General features: G+C 38.5%; 1 protein-coding gene across 1 annotated transcript in view; it reads left to right on the top strand.

Annotated features, from left to right (window-relative positions):
* scfd2 (sec1 family domain containing 2) overlaps positions 1 to 20,301 on the top strand; it is a 272,505-nt gene that overhangs the window by 96,438 nt on the left and 155,766 nt on the right. The window contains exon 5 of the mRNA XM_048600760.1: positions 7,289 to 7,538. Coding sequence (XP_048456717.1) covers positions 7,289 to 7,538 — 250 coding nt within the window. The remainder of the gene's footprint in view (positions 1 to 7,288; positions 7,539 to 20,301) is intronic.

Here is a 20,301-nt window from a genome sequence, read left to right as displayed (position 1 = left end):
GATTAATAACTTTCATTTTTTGTTAATTTTTGAGTTTTCTTCATAGGTTGAAATAAGAAATCTGCCTTGTATTACACCATCCAACAAGTTTCCACAGGGAAGCTTATTTTGTATTTTGTGCTTTATCATACATTTTAACCGGCAAAAGACGAGTATATTTAAAACCTCAAATAAGTTCCTGTCAGATTTAGCTGCACAAACTTGTGTATGTTTCATCTGAAGAGAATGACAACCTCTCCTTAGCTGTGTGAAACAGCTATGTTTTTTATGAGCGTAACTAATGTTTATTTTCGCAACACTGGTCATACTAAACAGCTAATTTCCTCACTTGGCGCCAACTTAGTGAAATGAAGTTTTATAGTGTATTCGAACAGCCTGGAACTGACCTGCTTTTATTTTGTTTTATTGAATCCCCTGATGTTAGACAAATAAGACCATTAATAGACTTCTTTATCTAACAGGAAGTATTATTCAGCGGAAACTACATTTTCTGTACCTGCAGCGTGAGAGAAAAGTTCATTTCTCATAGTTGTGAGCAGCTGATCAGTTGTGAATCAGTATATTATAGTAGGAGCATTACATTGGTTGTTGTTTACTCGTTAACCACACAGTTACAATTGTCCAGCTTGGATTCTCGCCATCCCCAGGGTACCTTCCTAACTAACAATTCTGCATGCCTATCTCAAATTCTGCTAGTTTGGATTCCACAAGGGTATTTTCAAAATAAGTTACTATGGAGTTGGCAGCAACTGGAACTCAAACCCACGCAGCATTTTTGTAATGTAGGATTTGAATTTGGAAATTGCTTTTGAGAAATACTAGACTTAGAATTCTTTTTGAGGCTCAGCATATTAATACTCAGCATGTTGATGATGGTGAAGGAAGATTTGTTCAGGCTGACAAATTCCCTGTAATTTTACTGTGGTTTTTGTCCTGCACAATTAGTTGCATAAGTGGAACATGTTGCTGAATCAAAATATTGCCATTGAAAGTTCTCATGACCTTTCCAAACTCCTAAAAGAATGATGAGGAAAAATTATGTAATAGACATGTTAAGAGCCTTGATTTGTGCTTATTATAAATAGTTTTTGTTGAATGAACAGAATCTAACCTGACATTTTCAGGAACTGAACCTAGTGAACTCAAAATAATAAAGCCACTGTATTGTAGACACTATTCCATTTCATTCATGCATGACAATAAATTACTGATCATTTCTCAACCTAAGAATCAAGTGTTATTTGGACGATGTGCATCTCTCCTTATCCTGCTTCTATTTCAAATAAGTAAAATTGCCAAACTGATCTTCACCAATATTCAAGAATTTCTTTGTGAGTCTTCTAAGTAACTATCAACTTTATTTTTATATTTTGTACCGCAGCCTAATTACACATATTGCTATTTTGAAAGAATATCTTTCCCCACCCTCGTTTGCATTATTCATTAGTTCTAAGCATTGCATAATGTGAAGTCTTTCATCTGTTTATAAGTATATCAAACCTGTGAGTATAATTGCGCCTTCTTTTCCCCTGTGTGAGATTGTACTCAGTCATGTTTTTCTGCAAATTTTCCGTTATGTTAACTCAGTCAGGTTTGGTGCTTTAGTTTGTAATTGTTTATCTATTGAGAGTTACCATCATCTTTCGGCGTTCGCAGCCTGAATTATTGGTGAAGGTAGAAACTTTCAATTCATGTAAAAGCTACCTGGATATGACGTTCTGTAACCTGAAGGCAGTGGACCAGGTATTGATAGGTGGAATTAAACTAAGCGACTAGTTACTTCGTATTTGACTGGGTTATAAATGATGAATCAAACAGCCTCTTTATGTGTATAACTTTCTATGATTCTATAGTTCTATTACTGATATTCACTATTAGCAGCAGAAAACAAAAACTAACTTTACTTTAACCTGGATCAATGCGAAATACAGGATTTGTAGAGAAATTGAGCTGGGAAAGATCCTGATGCACTGAGCATGTTGAGTTCAAATAATAAGATATTCTGATGATGTATAGGGTGCAATATCCTCTTCTAGGTGGGTACTCTGTGCCCACTCTTAGAAGAAAGTCTGGCTGATCTTGTGCCCATCAGACACTTAAGTGGACATTGATGGACCTCCCTCTTCACGAAGACTCCACATTAAAAAGGACTGTCAACCAGTCAGAGGCCGGTAGTTCGAACATTTGATACGAGGAGGCCTGTCCCCAGCACTTCCCAATACTCCTGAGGTTGAGGAATGATCCCGTGTAAATAGTGTTAGAATCATACAGTACAGAAAAGATTCTTCAGCCCGTCAAGTCAGTACCACCAAATATATACAACTACTTGCCCTTGCCCCACTTTGCCACACTAGACCCAAAGTTTTGAATGTTATGGAACTTCACGTGCTCATCCATGTACTTTTTAAAGGTTGTGAGGTTTCCCGCCTCAACTATCCTTGCAGGTGGTGCATTCCAGACCCCCACCATGCTCTGGGTGAAAAAGGTTTTCCTGAAATCCCCTCTAAACTGTTGTCTCCTTGTCATTGGCCCTTTGACTAAGGGGAATAGCTGCTTTCCATTCACTCCATCCATTCCCTTCATAATCTTATACACCTCTAACATATCCTCCCTCAAACTTGACTGCTCCAAAGAAAACAACTTATTCTGTCTCTCTTCATAGCTGAAGTGCTGTATCCCAGGCAACGTCCTGGTGAATTTTCTTTGCATTCCCTCCAGGGCAATTACATCCTTCCTATAATGTTGTGACCAGAATTGTATTTAATACGTCTGCTCTGGCCTAACTACAGTTCTGTACAATTCAGTGCTCTTATAATCTTTGCCATAACTGGTAAAGGCAACAGCATGCCCCCTTAACTACCCTATTATGCCACCTTCAGTCTCTGAGCTTCCTAGACATTTTTGCCATTCATTGAGTATTCCCTTGTCCCATTCCTTCTTCCAAAGTGCATCACCTCACATTTACCTGAGTTAAATTCCACCAACCACTGATCTGCTTATCTGACCAATCGATTTACATCCTCCATAACCTTTCAACCACCCAGTCAATCTTTGTGTCATAAACTTACTTATCATCACCCCCAATGTTCTTGTCTGCATCATTTATGAATATCACAAACAATAAAGGGATCCAGCATTGATCACTGTGCTATGTCACTGCTCCAGTCACACAGCAGCCTCCTACCACCACTGTCTATCTCCTGTCAGTAAGCCAATTTTGGATTCAACTTGCAAAGTTGCCATGGATCCCATGAGCACGAGCTCCTAAGTGTAATTGTTGACAGAAGCATACATTGGACAGGAGGGTAGCTGTCAGCAGCCACCCTGTCCCAGTCCATGCCCTCAATAAAACAGAAATGAATGCAGAATGTTGCATTTTTATGTACCTAAAAGTTGTAATTTTCATTTATATTTTCCCTCAGGTAATAATACAAAAGAATTTTTTTTTATTTAAAAGAAGATGAACTGATGCAGCTGTGAACTGTGAGTGCTTAAAAGAGAGGGATATGTGTAAGATGTGGTTACAAAATTAGAATCCTGCTTGGATAGAAATTATAGTTTAATAGTCTCTAAGCTAACTTAAAAGTCATTTGATTTTTATATTGAAAAGCAAACAATCTAACATAGGTAAAAATGGTGTATTTAAAGCAATGACAAGGTTTCTTATCACATTCATTTTTCATCTTTCTGCATTTGAAATGACTGAATTACTCTTGTGAATAATCAATCAATTTAGAAATTGTCTTTCTAATTATAGCTTTCTTGCTGCTCGTTAATGATGTACTTATCCTTTCAATGTACCAGTGAAGGTAAAAATGAATGTTGACTACATTGAATACTGTAGAATATTTGAACTATTTTAATGGACACAAACATTAAACATCAAAAAAAACCCAAAAAGTGCAATTTACACTATTGCCAGACTAAAGTTGGAACTACAACTTTCTATTTAGATTTTGTTCATTACAGAAGAACTGTTTCTTTTCGACAAAAGTAATTTAAATCATCTCAATATTTTTGGACCTTTTGTAACAAACTCTTCTAAAGAAGCCTAGTATTTGGAGGTTAATAATGTTGATAGTAAGTTTGGGACAGTGATTGAGCTCTAAACAACAGTCTGTATACTATAAATGATGTCATCATGTCTGGTGTGCTGTGGGTATTATGAGGCAGACTTTCAGATAACTTTTGCTGCAGTCTGTGCAAGTGTAGATGGCATGCAAAGACATGAGTAGGATTAACATAGTAATTAGAATGCTGGCCTTCACTGTTCAAGTTCACAAATGAACAATGGATGATTTGCAAAGACAGCCTGTTGCCATTAGAACAGTCCTCCAGTTTGCTGCTTCAGCACACAGAAATGACAACAGTTTCATGATTTTGTTGAAAAAAATCAAATAAAAACATAATATACGTGATAATTACCTGTCTGGGACTGAGGGGATTGAGCGCAGAAGCATACTTGATCAAGAATAAGAGAACCGATTTCTCTCCAAAATAACAAGTGGAGAAATACATATTTTACAACACCATGGCTGCATATTTTTGTCTGTTAGTGCTACAAGGTTTCTATCTCTCCTAAAAGCTTTCTGGGATTAGGCATTATTTTAGTTTTGTACAGAACTGTGACAATGCAAGCTGTTTTCTGTTCACGGGCAATACGCTTCATTTATCAAGACAGCATTGGCAATGTTTAGCTAGGCAATTCATAGATTGTATCACCTGATTTGGCCTCCATTTCTTTTTCCTTCTGCTGGGAGACACCAGGAATCAGTCAATGAGCCAAACTGCATTTCCAGCCTCAATTCTGCTGAATGTCTGGTTCCCCGACCAAAGTGAAGTTGGATGAACTGAACCTATGTATGCTGTAAAGCCCCACAACATTGCTGCCAAGCTTAGACCTGATCCAAGTTCTGTAGAAACCATTGTGTACTGCTATTAAACCACTCCTACTAAATACCAGATATTCAACTTTATTTAGTATATCTTATACAGCATCTTAGTCTTTATTTACCGGTTTAAAACTGGTAAAGATAAAGTTAAATTAATAAATATATTATTTGGATGTATGATTTTGCTACTATAAAAATGCTGTTTGTGATCTGAAAAGCTTAAGATTAAGGATTTACGTACTGCTTTACAATCACCTTTATAACACTGTTCCAGGAAGTAAACTTTAAGTTTCTCCATTCATTCATGCAATATTAAGGATCAGTGTTAGGGCTCTTTTCTGCGTTTTGACTTGTATTTTAAAGTTGCTTATTATCATTGTGCTCACAACTGGACTTACCAAAAAAGCCCAGAGTTTGACCAGGATTTCTCTGGCATATATTTGATTATTAAGTCTCTGGAGTTGAATATTCTATTGGATTTGTTGCCTCCTACTTTATACTGCTACAATGTTGAATATCGGGTCTGATAAGACTGCTCAGACTCAAAAGGTTTCAGCACCATTGTAAGAAGGTTACTTACTTTCTCTTCCTTTTTGCATTCCCTCACATTTGTATGAATTTTTATTATTACTTGTTCTGTCTACTTAAGTGTTCTATCCAACTCTTAATGTAACTTCTGAACTTCTTCCTCGAAATCTATATTTTCACCTTTGGTATCATTGCAAATTTTAGTAATGTTTCATTTAATTTTTAAAAATTTCTTCATGCAAACTAAAAACAATAATGATCCAAAGAGGTAGACCCAGGGGATCCAATTCAGTCGCTTTTTTTATAGTTCATTTTTCGGATGTGTGGGTTCATTTATTGCCCATCCCTAGTTGCTCTTGAGAAGATGGTGGTGAGATGCCTTCTTAAACTGCTGCATTCCATGTCGTGAAGATGTATCCACTGTACTATAAAGGAAGGACTTCCAAGAATTTTACCTATCCCCACAAAACTCCTCTAATACATAATTATTTTCTTTACATCTAATTTCTTACATATGAGTAACATCTAACCCTACAGCCTTTAGTTTAACCAATGCCTTTTCGAATGTCAGTACGCTTTAGGAAGTCTGAGAATGTCATGCCTTAGGGTTTTCCATAGTTAACTTGGATCGTAAATTCTTCAGACGTTGAGGAGGTTGCTTGTGTGTGATCTTCTCTGCTGAACCTATTCAGACTACTTTTTGTTCGGTTATACTTGTACTGTAGTTGAGCATTATTTGTACATATAGTCAGACACATTATTTCACAAGGCAGGAAAATGAACTTTTTGTCTGCTTCATCATTCTTCATGAATATGGATGTTTCCAGTGCTTTCCAATGTGTTCCCAGTCCCCACTCCTTTTGGAAGTGTGTATACTCTTCCACAACTTTTCCTGCAGCCAACTGTTTCCTTCTTTTACATTCTGCCTTGAGCACTTGGGGTTCTATTACAGAGTTGCTCATTTTATAATTTCTTTAGAAGTATAAATTCTGTTAAAGAATTGAAGAAAAGAGATTCCTGATCAAGTAGTCTAGATGTGGAGTGACACTCTTAAAACTATAACGACTTATTTTCCAAAAGAGAGAGATGCATACAGTTCCTTGTGGACAATGGCTAAAAACAGTCAGAAAGAAATAAAAACTAAACTGCTCCAGTTTGCATGTTCAAAATGTTTAATATAAAAAATCTTTAAAGTCTATTTTTCTGAACAAAATTGAATGTTGCTGACCTTGCAGACAGCATGAAGAGAAGAGGAATTTGTCTGAAATAAAGCTTTGACAGTTAAATTTCTTGTTTCTAAGTATTTGGAGGAAAAAGATGGAAAAAAATTCTCAAATAGTGATTTTTCTGGCACAAGAAAGGTGATGTTCATCTGAGTCAAATTGTTGCTTCGCTTCTCTGTTATATAGAAATATATGTGCGTTTGATGCTCGAATGTAGTCCTGGATAACTGAAACAATGCTTCTGAATTATGCAGTATTGCAAATCAGAATTAAGTACAGGGCATTTAGTGTTTAGTTAGTGACTTGTCATTTATGGTTCTAGTTCACGAATTTGAAAAAATATCTCGAATGTCATAACAAATCCAACCCCATATCTGTAATTTATAATTTATTAATTTTACAAAGTATCTTTATTCAGTTTCATTTTATCTGAAACATACTTCATTTTTCTTCACAGCTGTTTTCTAGATTTTTATTGCTGTTGATATTGGATGGCATTACATGTCTATGTTTGTGAGAACAGTTTGAAGTATTATAAATGAATCTGTTTGCAGAAGGAAATTTATTCCAGCTTGAAAAATATTTGAATTTAGTTGCTATGGGTTTTTTTTGTACTAAAATTGAAAACATCTCTTCTGTTTTTAGGCACTTGGAGATTGTGATTTGTCGAGAGTTTTAACTCAATTTCTGCCTATGATCAAATCCTATGAGGAGAGAGAAAATTCTGATTACAACCCCGAAGAAATTCTTGTATTATTGGTTTACATCTATTCTGTGGTTGGAGAGCTCAAGGTAGACAACATGGTGGATAAAGCTGAATGTGAGGTCAAGAAAGCTTTGCTGCAAGCATTGTGCGATGAACCTAACTTATCTGACCTACTTCAGGAAATAACAGGTTGGTCTGAATTCCACTATATGCTACCTTAACCAATTCTTAAAGCATTATTATTTATACTGAAATTCCAGAAAGTGCTTCCCAATTTGAAATTTGACTGATCTGAGCACTTAAATTTCCTTCGGGGAATTCCATGATTTTTGATCTTGTTGATAATACTGAGACTCAGAGGGGAAGAAATCTGGTATCATTGATTAAAGTTATGTTCCAAGGTTTAATCCCTTTTCAGAAAAAAAAATGGCTAGCATGAGCGAGGGAAAATGGTAAGCTGGTAACTGGGAAGAGAAAATCTCTCCAAATGTATATTCTTCTAAAAAAAAATTGATGTGATTTGAAGCCATTGATTGAAGTGTGACAGCACAAGACCTGCAAAGCTGAGGGATCTCAGTGACTTATGAACATGACAACAAGATAGCTGAAATGTTTCAAATTTGTGTTCCTTCTTCACTTTTACAAATGCAATCTATTCATGAACCCTGAGAAGGGCACCTAATAGGGATTATCTCTTGAGTGCAGTATTTTATCTTGCACATGATGTTTCTGCTGTATTTCTATTCATGAAGTAAAAGACTAATTAGTTAATTGATTGTAGTGTTTCAGAAAATATAGTTTCCCTACTGTTTCCTACTGACCTACTGTTTCCCTTGCTACCCTTTTGCTCCTAATATACTTTTAAAATACTGTGGGATTCTCCTTAACCCTGCTGGCCAAAGACATTTCACAACCCCTGTTAGCCCTCTTAATTCCGTGTTTGAGCTCCTTCGTGCTTTCTCTAATTGGGTGACTTCTAATTTCAAACTTTTTTTTAATATAATGAGTATCAGTGGTTTTGCTGGACCACGGATCACATCACAAGTAGACTTGATAGTTCGCAGCCAGTGTCAAAACTGTCCAGTTATCACCAGGTATAAAACATTAATCCATATGTCACTGAGTGTTCAGAGAAAATTCAGACAGATCTTGAATATTTTTTTAATTTTCATTTATAATTTCTGTTTATGGAGACTGCAGGTCAAACAGCCAATTTTATTCCAATCAGGCAGAGAACTGGAACCAGTCAATGTGCTGGAAATAGACCACAGAGAGTTTGTAGATGAAAAAGGAAGATGGGGGAATTGGGTGCTGTGGAAGTATTGGGATGGGATGGGGGAGTCAGTACTTTTCTTCAGATTGCTCAGACCATTCAATTTAGAAGTTGGGACATCATGTTGTGGTTGTACAAGACATTGTGAGGCCAATTTTGGAGTACAGTGTACAGTTCTGCTTGCCCTGCTGTAGGAAGGATATTAGAGAGGGTACAGAAAAAAATTACAAGGATGTTACCAGAACTGGAGGGTTTGAGTTATAAGGAAAAGCTGGATTTGCTGGGACTTCTTTCACTGTAGCATAGGAGGTTGAGGGGTGACCTTATAGAGGTTTATAAAATCATGAGGGACACAGATAGGATGAATAGCAAAGATCTTTTCGCCAGGGTTGTGGAGTTTAAAATTAGAGGCATAATTTGAAGGCGAAAAGAGAAAGATTTAAAAGGAATCTGAGGAGCAACTTTATCACACAGAGGGTGGTTCATATATGGAATGAACTGCCAGAAGAAGTGGTAGATGCAATTACACTTACAACATTTAAAAGACATTTGGACAAGTACGTGAAAAGGAAGAGTTTAGAGGGACATAGGGGACTAGTTTAATTTAGGAAACCTGGTCAGCATGGCGAGTTGGACCAAAGGGTCTGTTTCCTTGCTGGATGAGTCCATAGAAAAAAAACACAATTTTGTAATATTCTGAAAATGCTAATTATTTGAAATATAAATTAACATTAGCAATATTATTTGGTTGAAATTATCTGTACATGAGAGTGGCTTAATGTTGATTGTAAAAAGGCACATCAGCTGATGATGTATGTTTTACTCTGTTCACAGCTTTTAATTGTGGGACTAAGCTGATGACCCTGCAGCTTTCTTCTCTAACAACAGGTTTCAAACTTTCCAAAAACTACCTTTTCACAAAAAGACAACTGTTTGGCGGTAAAGGTTGCTCTCATCAGAGAACAGCCTTTTGTCTGCTTGTCACCAAATGAGAATCCTTCACTTTTCATTGCATGTTGTTTTAAATCTTGGTGTTACTGCACTCACCTTCAGGGCCCATTCTTTGTTGAGGATTGCTTCATGAATCCACAATTGATTTTTTAGCTCATTTCACTAAGCAGCAGAAACAAGCTCATGACAGCATTGAACAAAGAACATTGAGTGCTTTGCTACTCTGCCAATCCAGACATAGGAGTTAAGTCAATCGAGGTGATAGAGTCGTGGGGTTGGGTAGAGGGCTGGGTGATAAGCCAGTTCTTGCTGCAATGAGACACAGTGAGGGATTATGTATCATAAAAATGAATGGACGAGCTATGGTAATGCATAAGCAGGAGAGTCATAGAGATGTACAGCATGGAAACAGACCCTTCAGTCCAACTCGTCCATACTGACGATATCCTGAACTAATCTAGTCCCATTTGCCAGCATTTGGCCCATATCCCTCTAAATCCTTCCTATTCGTATACCTATCCAGATGCCTTATAAATGTTGTAATCGTACCAGTCTCCACCACTTCATTCTGGCAGCTCATTCCATACATGCACCACCCTCTGTGTGAAAAAGTTGCCTCTTAGGTCCCTTTCAAATCTTTCCCCTCTCCGCCCTCTGGTTTTAGACTCCCCTACACTGTGGAAAAGACCTTGGATATTCACCCTATCCATGCCGCACATGATTTTATAAACTTCTATAAGGTCACCCCTCAGCTTCTAATCATCCAGGGAAAATAGCCCCAGCCTATTCAGCCTCTCTCTACAGCTCAAATCCTCCTCCTACCCTGGCAACATCCTTGTAAATCCTTTCTGAACTTTTAAAATTTAATAGTACCCTTCCTATAGTAAGGAGGTCAGACTTGAACGCAGCATTCCAAAAGTGGCCTAACAACATGACGTCCCAACTCCTAGACTCAATACACTGACGTGTAAACGCAAACATACCAAACGCTTTTTTTCACTACCCTGTCTACGAGTGATTGGTGAAGTGTCAGTAATGAATGTGCAGGAAGTGCTCAAAGGGTTAATAGTTGGGAGGATAAATTAGGTGAAAGCCATTAACTCGACATGAATAGTAGTGCGTGAGAGCCACCTCTCTGCAGCGATGGAATTAGAGTGAGTCCTGATCCTGAGATTGTGAGCTAGCAAAGAGGTGGCACTTACTCTTCCAGAGCACAAGATCATTAGCCTTCTTTCTGCATTGAATTCCTTTTCACTTGGTACACCAAGCTGTAATGTGCAACCAAGCTGGCTGTATCTGGTGGCATGGCCTCCTGTAGCAGTTGTCTGGAAAAAGAACAGCCCTCCTGTCCATGAGCACCAACATCTTCAGGTCTCTGTCCATGAAGTGGGGTAAAGACTTTCCTCATTGCTGTGTATTACATGTTGAAGCTCAAGCACCACACTGTAAGAGGCAGTTCCTGGTTTACCATTTCTGACATTATATAGAGCTGGACTTTAAATCTAGCACCAGAGGTTTGAAAGCTGGAAGATCCTGGCTGTGGCGAGCTTTCCTGCTTCTCCGGCCATGTGATTTCCAAGAAAGGCACCCTGCAGCCTTGTTACATAACTAATGAGGTGAGCTGAAGATTGTGTGAGCATAGTTGCTCCAAATCATCATCAAAGAGGTGCCATGAATCTCTCTCGATGAAACATTTCAACTGAAAATGGGGAATTCCATATTACAGATCAGTCACGATCCATCATATGATTCTCTGTTTTACACTGGACTGTCATTTCCAAGTCACATGGTATCTTTAGATCCAGCCTTCTTGATTTGCCAGTTCCCGAGTTCTGTTGAGGATAGCCCAGGGTGAAAATCATGCTTCAGTTCTTTTTGCTGAGGAAGGACAGATTTCTGTAGCCTTGGTTTCAGGAATTCTTCAGGGAAGTGACAGGATGTTGGTATTTTCATTCGACTATTAATCTAGAGACTTGGGTAATGTTCTGGAAGGAAACTACAGTCCTTGCATAGTCTGGCCTACATGTGACTCCAGACCAACAACAATGTGGTTGACTCGTAGATGCCCGGTGAAATGGCCTAGCAAGCATTTCTTTGTAACAATACGAAAAAGTTTCAAAAATGAAACTGGATGGACCACCTGCCATCCACTGAGACACTAGAAATGGCAATGATAAGAACAGGAGCAAAAACAAAGTGGCTGGAAAAGCCCAGCAGGTCTGGCAGCATCTGTGAAGGAAAAAACAGAGTTAATGTTTCAGGTTCGGTGACCCTTCTTCAGAACTCTTTTTTTTTAATGATAAGAACAGCCCTGTCAACACTGCAAAGCCTGCGTTATGAACAGAGAGTCATAGAATTATACAGCACAGAAACAGACCCTTTGTTCAAATCGCCCATGTTCACATACGCTGAACCGGTCTAGTCCCATTTGCCAGCGTTTGGCCCATATCCCTCTTAAACCCTTCCTGTTCATATACCCATCCAGATGCATTTTAAAAGTTGAAATTGTACCTGCCTTCACCACTTCCTCTGGCAGCTCGCTCCATACACACACCACCCTCTGCGTGAAGAGGTTGGCCCTCAGGTCCCTTTTATATCCATGCCCTCTAGTTTTGGACTCTCCCACGCTATGAAAAAGACATTGACTATTCACCCTATTTACGCTCCTCATGACTTTAAACACCTGCATAAGGTCACCCTTACACCTCCAATGCTCCAGGGAAAAAAGCCCCGGACTATTCATCCTCTCCCTACAGCTCAAACCCGCCAATCCCAGCAGAATCCTTGTTAAACCCTTTCTTCCACTAGCAGAATTGAATGCTATACCCTAGTGCCAAAATTGGGAGAGCTGCCTTTCAGGCAAGTCAAGCAAGAGCCTGACATTGTCTCTAAAGTAAGATGCAGTGATTATGACTATGTCCCAGACGTCACCATTACTGTCCTTTGATATATCTGTACCACTGTCAGGACAGGCCCAACAGGGTTAGTGGCACAGCAATAAACAGTAGGGAGGGAGTTGCCCTGGGAGCCCTCAACATGGACTGTAGACCCCATGAAGTCTCATGGCACCAGGTTAAACAGGGGCAAGGAGCCTCATGCTGATTACATGTACTGTCCCCCACTCAGCTGATGAATTAATGCTCCTCCATATTGAATGCATGGAGGAACTCTACTTCAGAGTCATGCCAGACTTGAAACATGAATTCTGTTTCTCTTTCCACAGATGCAGCTAGACCTGCTGAGTTTCTCCAGTATTCTTGCATTTGTACTATCTACAAGATTCATTGTAGTAACTCATCAGCACCTTTTCCAGCACCTTTTAAATCCATGACCATTATCACTAGAAGGACAAGAGCAGTAGGTACATGGGAACTTGCAAGATCCCCTCCAAGTCACACACCAACCCAACTTGGATTCCATCACTGGGTCAAAATCATTGAATTCCCTCTCTTACTGCACTGTGGGTGTCCCTACACCAAAAGGACTGTGTTGGTTCAAGAAGGCAGCGAGCTCACCACCACTTTTTCAAGGACAGTTGGGATGGGACTAAATGCTGGACTGGCCAAACAAGCAATGTCCATGTTACATGCGTGAATTTCAGAAAGTTTATTCCGAAAACAGACTATAGACTGTTCTCTAACGTGCGTACCACAGGGTCTGCCAATTAATTTTTCTCCTTCTTGCACTAGCATTGAAGACCAATTTCATCCCTGCTGAAAGTTTAATTTCCTTTTGAAAACTGGATTGATCCCAAGCCCAGAGGAATATCTGTTTATTTGCTTTGGTGGGAGTCAATCAGAAATACCCATTATATATGTCAACTGGGTAAATGTTTTCTGTCCAGCAAAGATATTCCAACTTATCTAGGACTTCTTCATTATAAATATCTTTTAAATATGTTGAATTTTGTCTTATTTTGAAGGCTGGTGTAGAGAGAATACCTTACATTAAATTCCATCTCTTCTGTACCCTACTGTTCGAGTTACCAATCTGAGCTAGTGAAGGCTGAAGCATTCCTACTTCACATTGACCCCAAGCAGTGCTAAAACAGTTCCTTATAGTGGGGAACTGACACTTCACTGCTATCGGCTAGCTTCAGATCAAGCTGACACTGATTCTTTAGCAGCATCCCTAAACTCTAGATTTTTAAAAAATAAGCCGTAATTGCCCTTTTAGACGTAGAAGAATCTCTTTTTTGGGAAATGGGGAGTCATAGCAATTTGAAAATTCCATTCTGTCACTGTGATCCCTTTGAAAGAGCAATCCAAAACTATATGCTGTATCTTCACATAGCCAGACATCTTTCACCTTTCTAACATTTCTGACATTTCTGCTTGAAAGATGCAATGCGCAATGTTCCAGCCACCCCTTATGGATCTGGCAATTTTGTCCAGCCTTGCTATTTTCTCCCTTGTTGACAATTTTAAATTACTGACATAACACCCACACTTCCAACCCCCTGCCACCACCTCCATACAGGGTCCCCTATCTGAAGGCATCTTCCTCCTCCGCTATTCACCCAAACGAAATCAAACATTATTTAAAAGAAAACTAAGTTTCCTGATGACTTCCATAGTTCCAGTGGGAATAGTATAAGCTCTTTATCCTGATGAGGTTATGGTAATATGCTTTCCACATTTTTACTGAGCTCAACTATGGTTTTGAGCCTCATCCCTAAATTATACTGCCACTTTTGCGATAGTGTGGGACTGAAAGCACTTCACACCATCATGCTCATGATAGTGCAGCTGCAATCTATGCAGGAAACAAATAACCAAACTAATTGTATCTGTGGGTGTTGGATGATCTTATTTTATTAGTGCTGGAATACAAGTGGGAGTTGCTGTGCAATTCCTAATGGGCTCTGTCCTAGAATAAAAACGTCAAAAGTGTGATTTAAATCGGGTTTGTTGGTCTGCAAAAGCAATTAGTTCTGCTGTTTATTGTTAAGTAGTGGACAATAATTACCAGTGTGTGCTGAGGCTACAGTGTTGTTTTTTCAAACCACTTGTGAGCAACCAATTAGTGCCCACTGACTGAGCAATATTCCCCTGTGTAGCTTAAGTGGGAGAGTTATGGGACAAACTTCAAAAATAATGAGGTTTCTGCACTGATTGACCCTTTTTTGTCCAGACATTGAAGCAAACCACTTCCCCTGAGCCTAATAAATAACTATTCAAATGAGGCAGAGTAGCTTTTAAACAATAATAGCAAACCAAATTAGTAATTTATAAGGAAAAGTGATTACCTATGTCCCAGATTGTACATCTCATAAATACATTTTTAAAATGTCTGTTGTTTAGTATGAATTCGGAAAAGGTATTTCCTCAGCAAAATCAGCATTCTTCAGCAGAAAGGATCAATGTAGCCAGTTTTATTTTTACAAAAGTTGGATCTAAAATTCAAAATGAATAAAATATTTAAACATAGTGGTTATAGAGAATGTCAAAATGCAGAGATATTATGAAAAGTTTTAGTGCCCACACACATTTATTAGATTTACAGCTTAACCCAGGAGAGAGATCACAGCATCTTCAGTGCTCTGATCCACAACTGATTGAAACAGTGACATTGAAGGGATAGTTTATGAACACACACTCCTGGAACAGGACACATGCTGTATGTGTCAGGCAGTGTTCTGTGCTGAGTGCACAAGTTTCTAGACCAAACTCTTAAGCCTTCATTTCCCAGCCTTTCCTGTTTTCCTTTATTCATTAACGGATGAGGATGTCACTGGCTAGGCAGCATTTATTCTTGGTCCTTAATTGCCCAGACAGCAGTTAATAGTCAACCACATTGCTGTGGGTCAGGAATCACATGTAGGCCAGACCAGGTAAGAATAGCAGTTTCCTTCCCTAAAGGATATTAGTGAACCAGATGGGTTTTCCCAACAATCGACAATTGATTCATGGTCATCATTAGACTCTTAATTCCAGATTTTTTTTATTTGAATTCAAATTCCACCATCTGCCATGGCAGGATTCAAACCCAGGCCCCCAGAATCTTTTCCGGGTCTCTGGTACTACAGCCCAGCAATAATACCACGAGGCCATTGCCTCCCCTAATATGGTCTCCTTTTAAAGTTTGTCACATCTGTTCAATATAATCATTAATAATTATGTGTAAAAAATTAGTTTATCTTTATTCAGACGGTGTTTATAGAAGTGCATCTGTCACACACTAGAATTGGTACATTGTTTAAAAGTCCATTTTAATATCACATTTTGTTTTACACAATATATTGCAGTTTAATCATTTTGAAAGTGTGACTTGGTATGTTAATGCTCATCATCTTTTAATGATCCAAGTATCTTGGTTTGCACCCTTCCACAACAAAGCTTTGGGATGATGTGTTTTTTTCCCCTTCTGAGCATGGACGTGGGGTGCATGCGGTGATACGTTGGTGTTAGTTATTCAAGATGGATGTCCAAAGGAGCAAGTGACAAGCTGGACTCACCAGTCAGGTGAGGAATGTTATGTCAGGAATTCTCAGCAACTTGTATCTAACTAGTGGGTGTCAGAATAGGAGAATGCATGTTGATGAGGTTGACAGTGAGTGATTATCTCTCCATTAAAAGGCATCTTGTAACTCACTAGCGAGAATTTCATCTCAGTGTCCAGCACTTAGTAGGAAACTGTGATTTGTTGGTTCCTAGGTCAAGGAAGGTCTTGCTCAACTTCACGCATAATTCTTCCAAATTTCTTGCCAAAGAACAAATCATTCAGGGCCTGGGGAGATAGTGCCCCATGTAACCAATGCCAGTTCAACGAATCCATCTGGTTCATTGATGTCCTTTAGAATAGGAAATCTGCCATCCTTACCTGGTCAGGTCCACGTGGCCTAATTCCAGGCCCACAGAAGTGTGATTGATTCTTTCTTTTCCTCTGCACTGCCCTGCAAGCCATTCAGTTCAAGGCAAAAAGGGCATGATCCCAAACTTCCACTGGCCTGTCTTTTTAATTCACCTTGCTGTCACACTGACATTTTTCCCTTGGTCAATGGCACTGTTCCAGTGAGGTTCACCTTTCAATTAGGCAATTTACAGCCTTCAGGTCTCAACATGGAGTTCCACAATTTCAGATTGTGAACTTATTTTATTTTACTTGCCCTGTTTCGTCTCTTCCCTTCATTAGAGCTGCAGTGCACCTACTGTACACACATGTTTTGTTCCCTTTCTTGCCCTATTTCCAATCCCTGAGGCCCTGAGAGACTAATCTTTCTGTTATTCAATCTCTCCTATCTTCCACTCTACCCGCGATCTTCCGTTGTCTTTGTTCCATCCATCCCTTCTTCAAAATCTATTACATCTCTAGCTTTTCCCAGTTCTGATAAAAGGACACAGACCTAAAATGATCATTATTTCACTGTCTACACACATGCCACCTGACCTGCTGAGTTTTTTTTTCAAGCATTTTTGCTTTATTTCATGTAACTTGTGAGGCTCAAATGTCCTAACCATAAATGTAAACGTGTTTTACATAGAGTCATTTGATCGTGCAAAACTTAAGTATGTCTGAAAGCTGATACGTTTTGTTGAAGCTTTTGGTCTTGACCACATCAAGACAATATACAAGAATACTGATAAAGGTGAAAATCAACATTTATATTATTTGAGAAGAGGATGCTGATTGGTTGGCAAGTGGACTGATTGGTAGAGGAGTTGTCAAAGAAGATGCAGCAGTTAATGATGATTGACTGTTAACCACTAAGCACTGTTTAGATCTTAAGATAGGTAGGTTAACTCTGATTGGCCAGGGCAATGCCCTGAGCAATAAGACAGTAAATGGCCGTCACCTATTTTGTTACATTGGAATTGGTGCAGCTTGTACATGTTCTTTCTATCTGCAAAGAGCAGAGCCTTGTGTATAAATTTATGTAGCTTCCAGTGGATGTAAGTGTACCACAATGCAAGACTGACTGACAGACAATCCTAAATAGATGGTCAGTGTAATTCCTCACATGCTCAGGATTATCCTGGAAATGTTGTCCAATTGTAGAATCATATCTAATGTTGGAAACTATTGCAAGATTGAAAAACAAGGGTTAGTCGGGTATAGTAAGTACCTTGCTGTTACAGACAGATGAAGGGACATGCTGTCTTTAAAATGTATGTACTACCTACCTGGCTTCACACAGGCACTGAAAAGAATATACTACATTATGAAGCTGCTGATAAGGTAAAGTTCATAGCACATGAAAATGGTCTCATCATCAACATAACAAATAGCGCCCAAACCATTTGTTCATCATGCAGGTTTCATCTCAAGTAGGGTGCATCAAAGCCATCCCACAGGGTAATGGCAATCCTTGCCTGATCATTTCCTGCACTATATGGTGCATACGCATGAAAGGCCCTGATGTGGTCACTCTTGGTTCTGAAAAGAGCCTAGTCTACCTCCAATCATCTTTGAATGGCAAGTTAGCTTAAAAGTTTGAGCAGCAGGTGAAACGAGCTGTTGTAGTAATACAAGTGGTGTTCACCTCTAACAGAATGCTGCCATTAAGCCAGAAAGATACCTTGCCTGTCACATAAATGAATAATGGGTGTATGAATTTCAGTGCAAGGCAGATAGACTGTACATCCCAATGACTGTCAGGTTGCATCAGACAGCATATCCCCTCAGCTGTATGCAACAAGCAAGATACTGAGCATACCCAACCAGCCCACACTTGCAAAGTTGCAGCACAGTGTCAAACATTAAATGCGATTCTGCAATCGGACAATGTTTTCTGAATAATTCTGTATGTGTGAGACGAATTACGGTAGACAACCAATTTAAGATTGTCAGTCAGATGCAGAATGTGGTACACATGCATATACTAAAGTTACAAAATTATTCAGCACGCTATACTTTACAGATAGCAAGAACATGCATATACACTGCACCTGTTTCAACACAACCTTTCTGTGGCTCATTTCTCAGTTTAATGCCCTGACCAATCAAAGTCAGCCTAGTTTGTTTAAAATCTAAACAAACCCTGTCAATTATCATTAATTCCTGCATTCTCTTGAACAATGTCTCCACCAAACAGTCTGCAATCTCCTCTCATGTTGTATAAATGTTGGCATTCCCCTTGATGCGTATTCTTGCAAATTGTCCTAATGAGTGCAAGACAAAAAGCTTTGATTAAATGGGTCTTTTCTGCAGTACTGAAAGATGTTTTACCTGACATTAATTAAATTCTTCTTTAAAATTCCACTCTTGCCTTGGGAGTTAGCCCTATTAGTAGAGAGTAACTAAAGGTTACCCTGAAAAGGTACTATATAACACAGCACAAAGGGAATGAATATGATTCTATTTACAGACAGATAGCTGGGATAGGACTAGATGTGACTGCTGTGTCAAAGAGCCAGCATATGCACGTCAAGTTAAATTATCTCCTATGTAGCAAGTTTCTATGAATATGATTACTATTTATTATATAAATTTATCCAAAATATATTAACCTTATTAAGATATATTGTGAGGAGTAGTAGATTGATATTCCTTTGTCTCGACATCTTATTTCATCGTAACATTTTAAAAGGATGCTGTGTTATCAGTTCAATCTTTACTTGACGGTGTGTATCTTGTAAGCAATAAGTCAAATAATTATTCTTGATTAAACAAATGAGTTACTTTTGTTGTTAAACCCCACTTTGGTAAAAGTGTTAAGAAATGTAAAAAGTCATCCTATTTCTTATAAATGCATCCAAGTAAAAACTCAAACTCCAAGCATGTGGAAAGCTACAAATTTAGAGATAAGACTGACGAACTTGGCCAAGTAAAGACAATTCAATTCAGTGAAGTCAATAAATTCACTGGTTGTGTTGGATATTTTGGTTGTCACTGAAACAGTGTTTTGCAACTGTTAAATACCCTTCTCTTGGAATCTTTATTGCTGTGTTGAAACCTTCCTTTTAAAATTCTCAATGTTTGTAGCAGGAGGTTTTTTTTGGATGGGTTCCTGCCACAAATTAGGGCTCAACGTTTTGAAAGAGTTTTCAGAGAGAAAAAGAGAGGACCAGGTATATTGTCTCTGCTGCCCTGTACGAAGTCTGCAAATTTAAAGCCAGCATTCGTATTCATCTAAAAACTGAAAGAATTGCGATGCTGCAAATCAGGAACAAAAACAAAGTTGCTGGAAAAGCTCAGCAGGTCTGGCAGCATCTGTGAAGAAAAAATCAGAGTTAACGTTTCAGGTCCAGTGACCTTTCCTCAGAACGGAATGACCTGCTGAGCTTTTCCAGCAACGTTGTTTTTATTCGCGTTCATATGATGTACACTATAAAAGGAAGATGATCAACTTATCTTTGCCAAAGCAGAACTGAGGTGATGAATTTAAATTTTCTAATCATTAACTCCTTGATTGATACATCCTCCATTTTGATGAGGGAGGTAGGAGTCAGTTCACAATTATAGGCAGACATTGTTTCTGTCCACACATCTACGTCAAGCCCAACAAAGTATTATGTGGCTACACAGTGACATAAATTAATTTCAATAATCTTTAATTTCAGGCAATGTCCTTTGTTTCAGTTAAAATCTACCTTCTAAAAGAAATGCAAGAAAACAACCAATGAAATTACACTTTAATATTTTATGGATCACATCTTCATGGTGTATATTTCTTCAATAGCTCCTAATGTAAAGTGACTTATTTGATGGAGGGAGGCAAACTGTATTTCACCTTTGGTTTTTACAGTTCTCTTCATAATTGTACAAGAGTGGTGATGGATAGGTCTA

The sequence above is a fragment of the Rhincodon typus genome, chromosome 1 (genome assembly GCF_021869965.1).
Source record: "Rhincodon typus isolate 14 chromosome 1, sRhiTyp1.1, whole genome shotgun sequence".
NCBI classification, from domain to species: Eukaryota; Metazoa; Chordata; class Chondrichthyes; order Orectolobiformes; family Rhincodontidae; genus Rhincodon; species Rhincodon typus.
The sequence above is the reverse complement of the archived record's forward strand: the minus strand, read 5'-3'. Positions and strand labels throughout refer to the sequence as shown.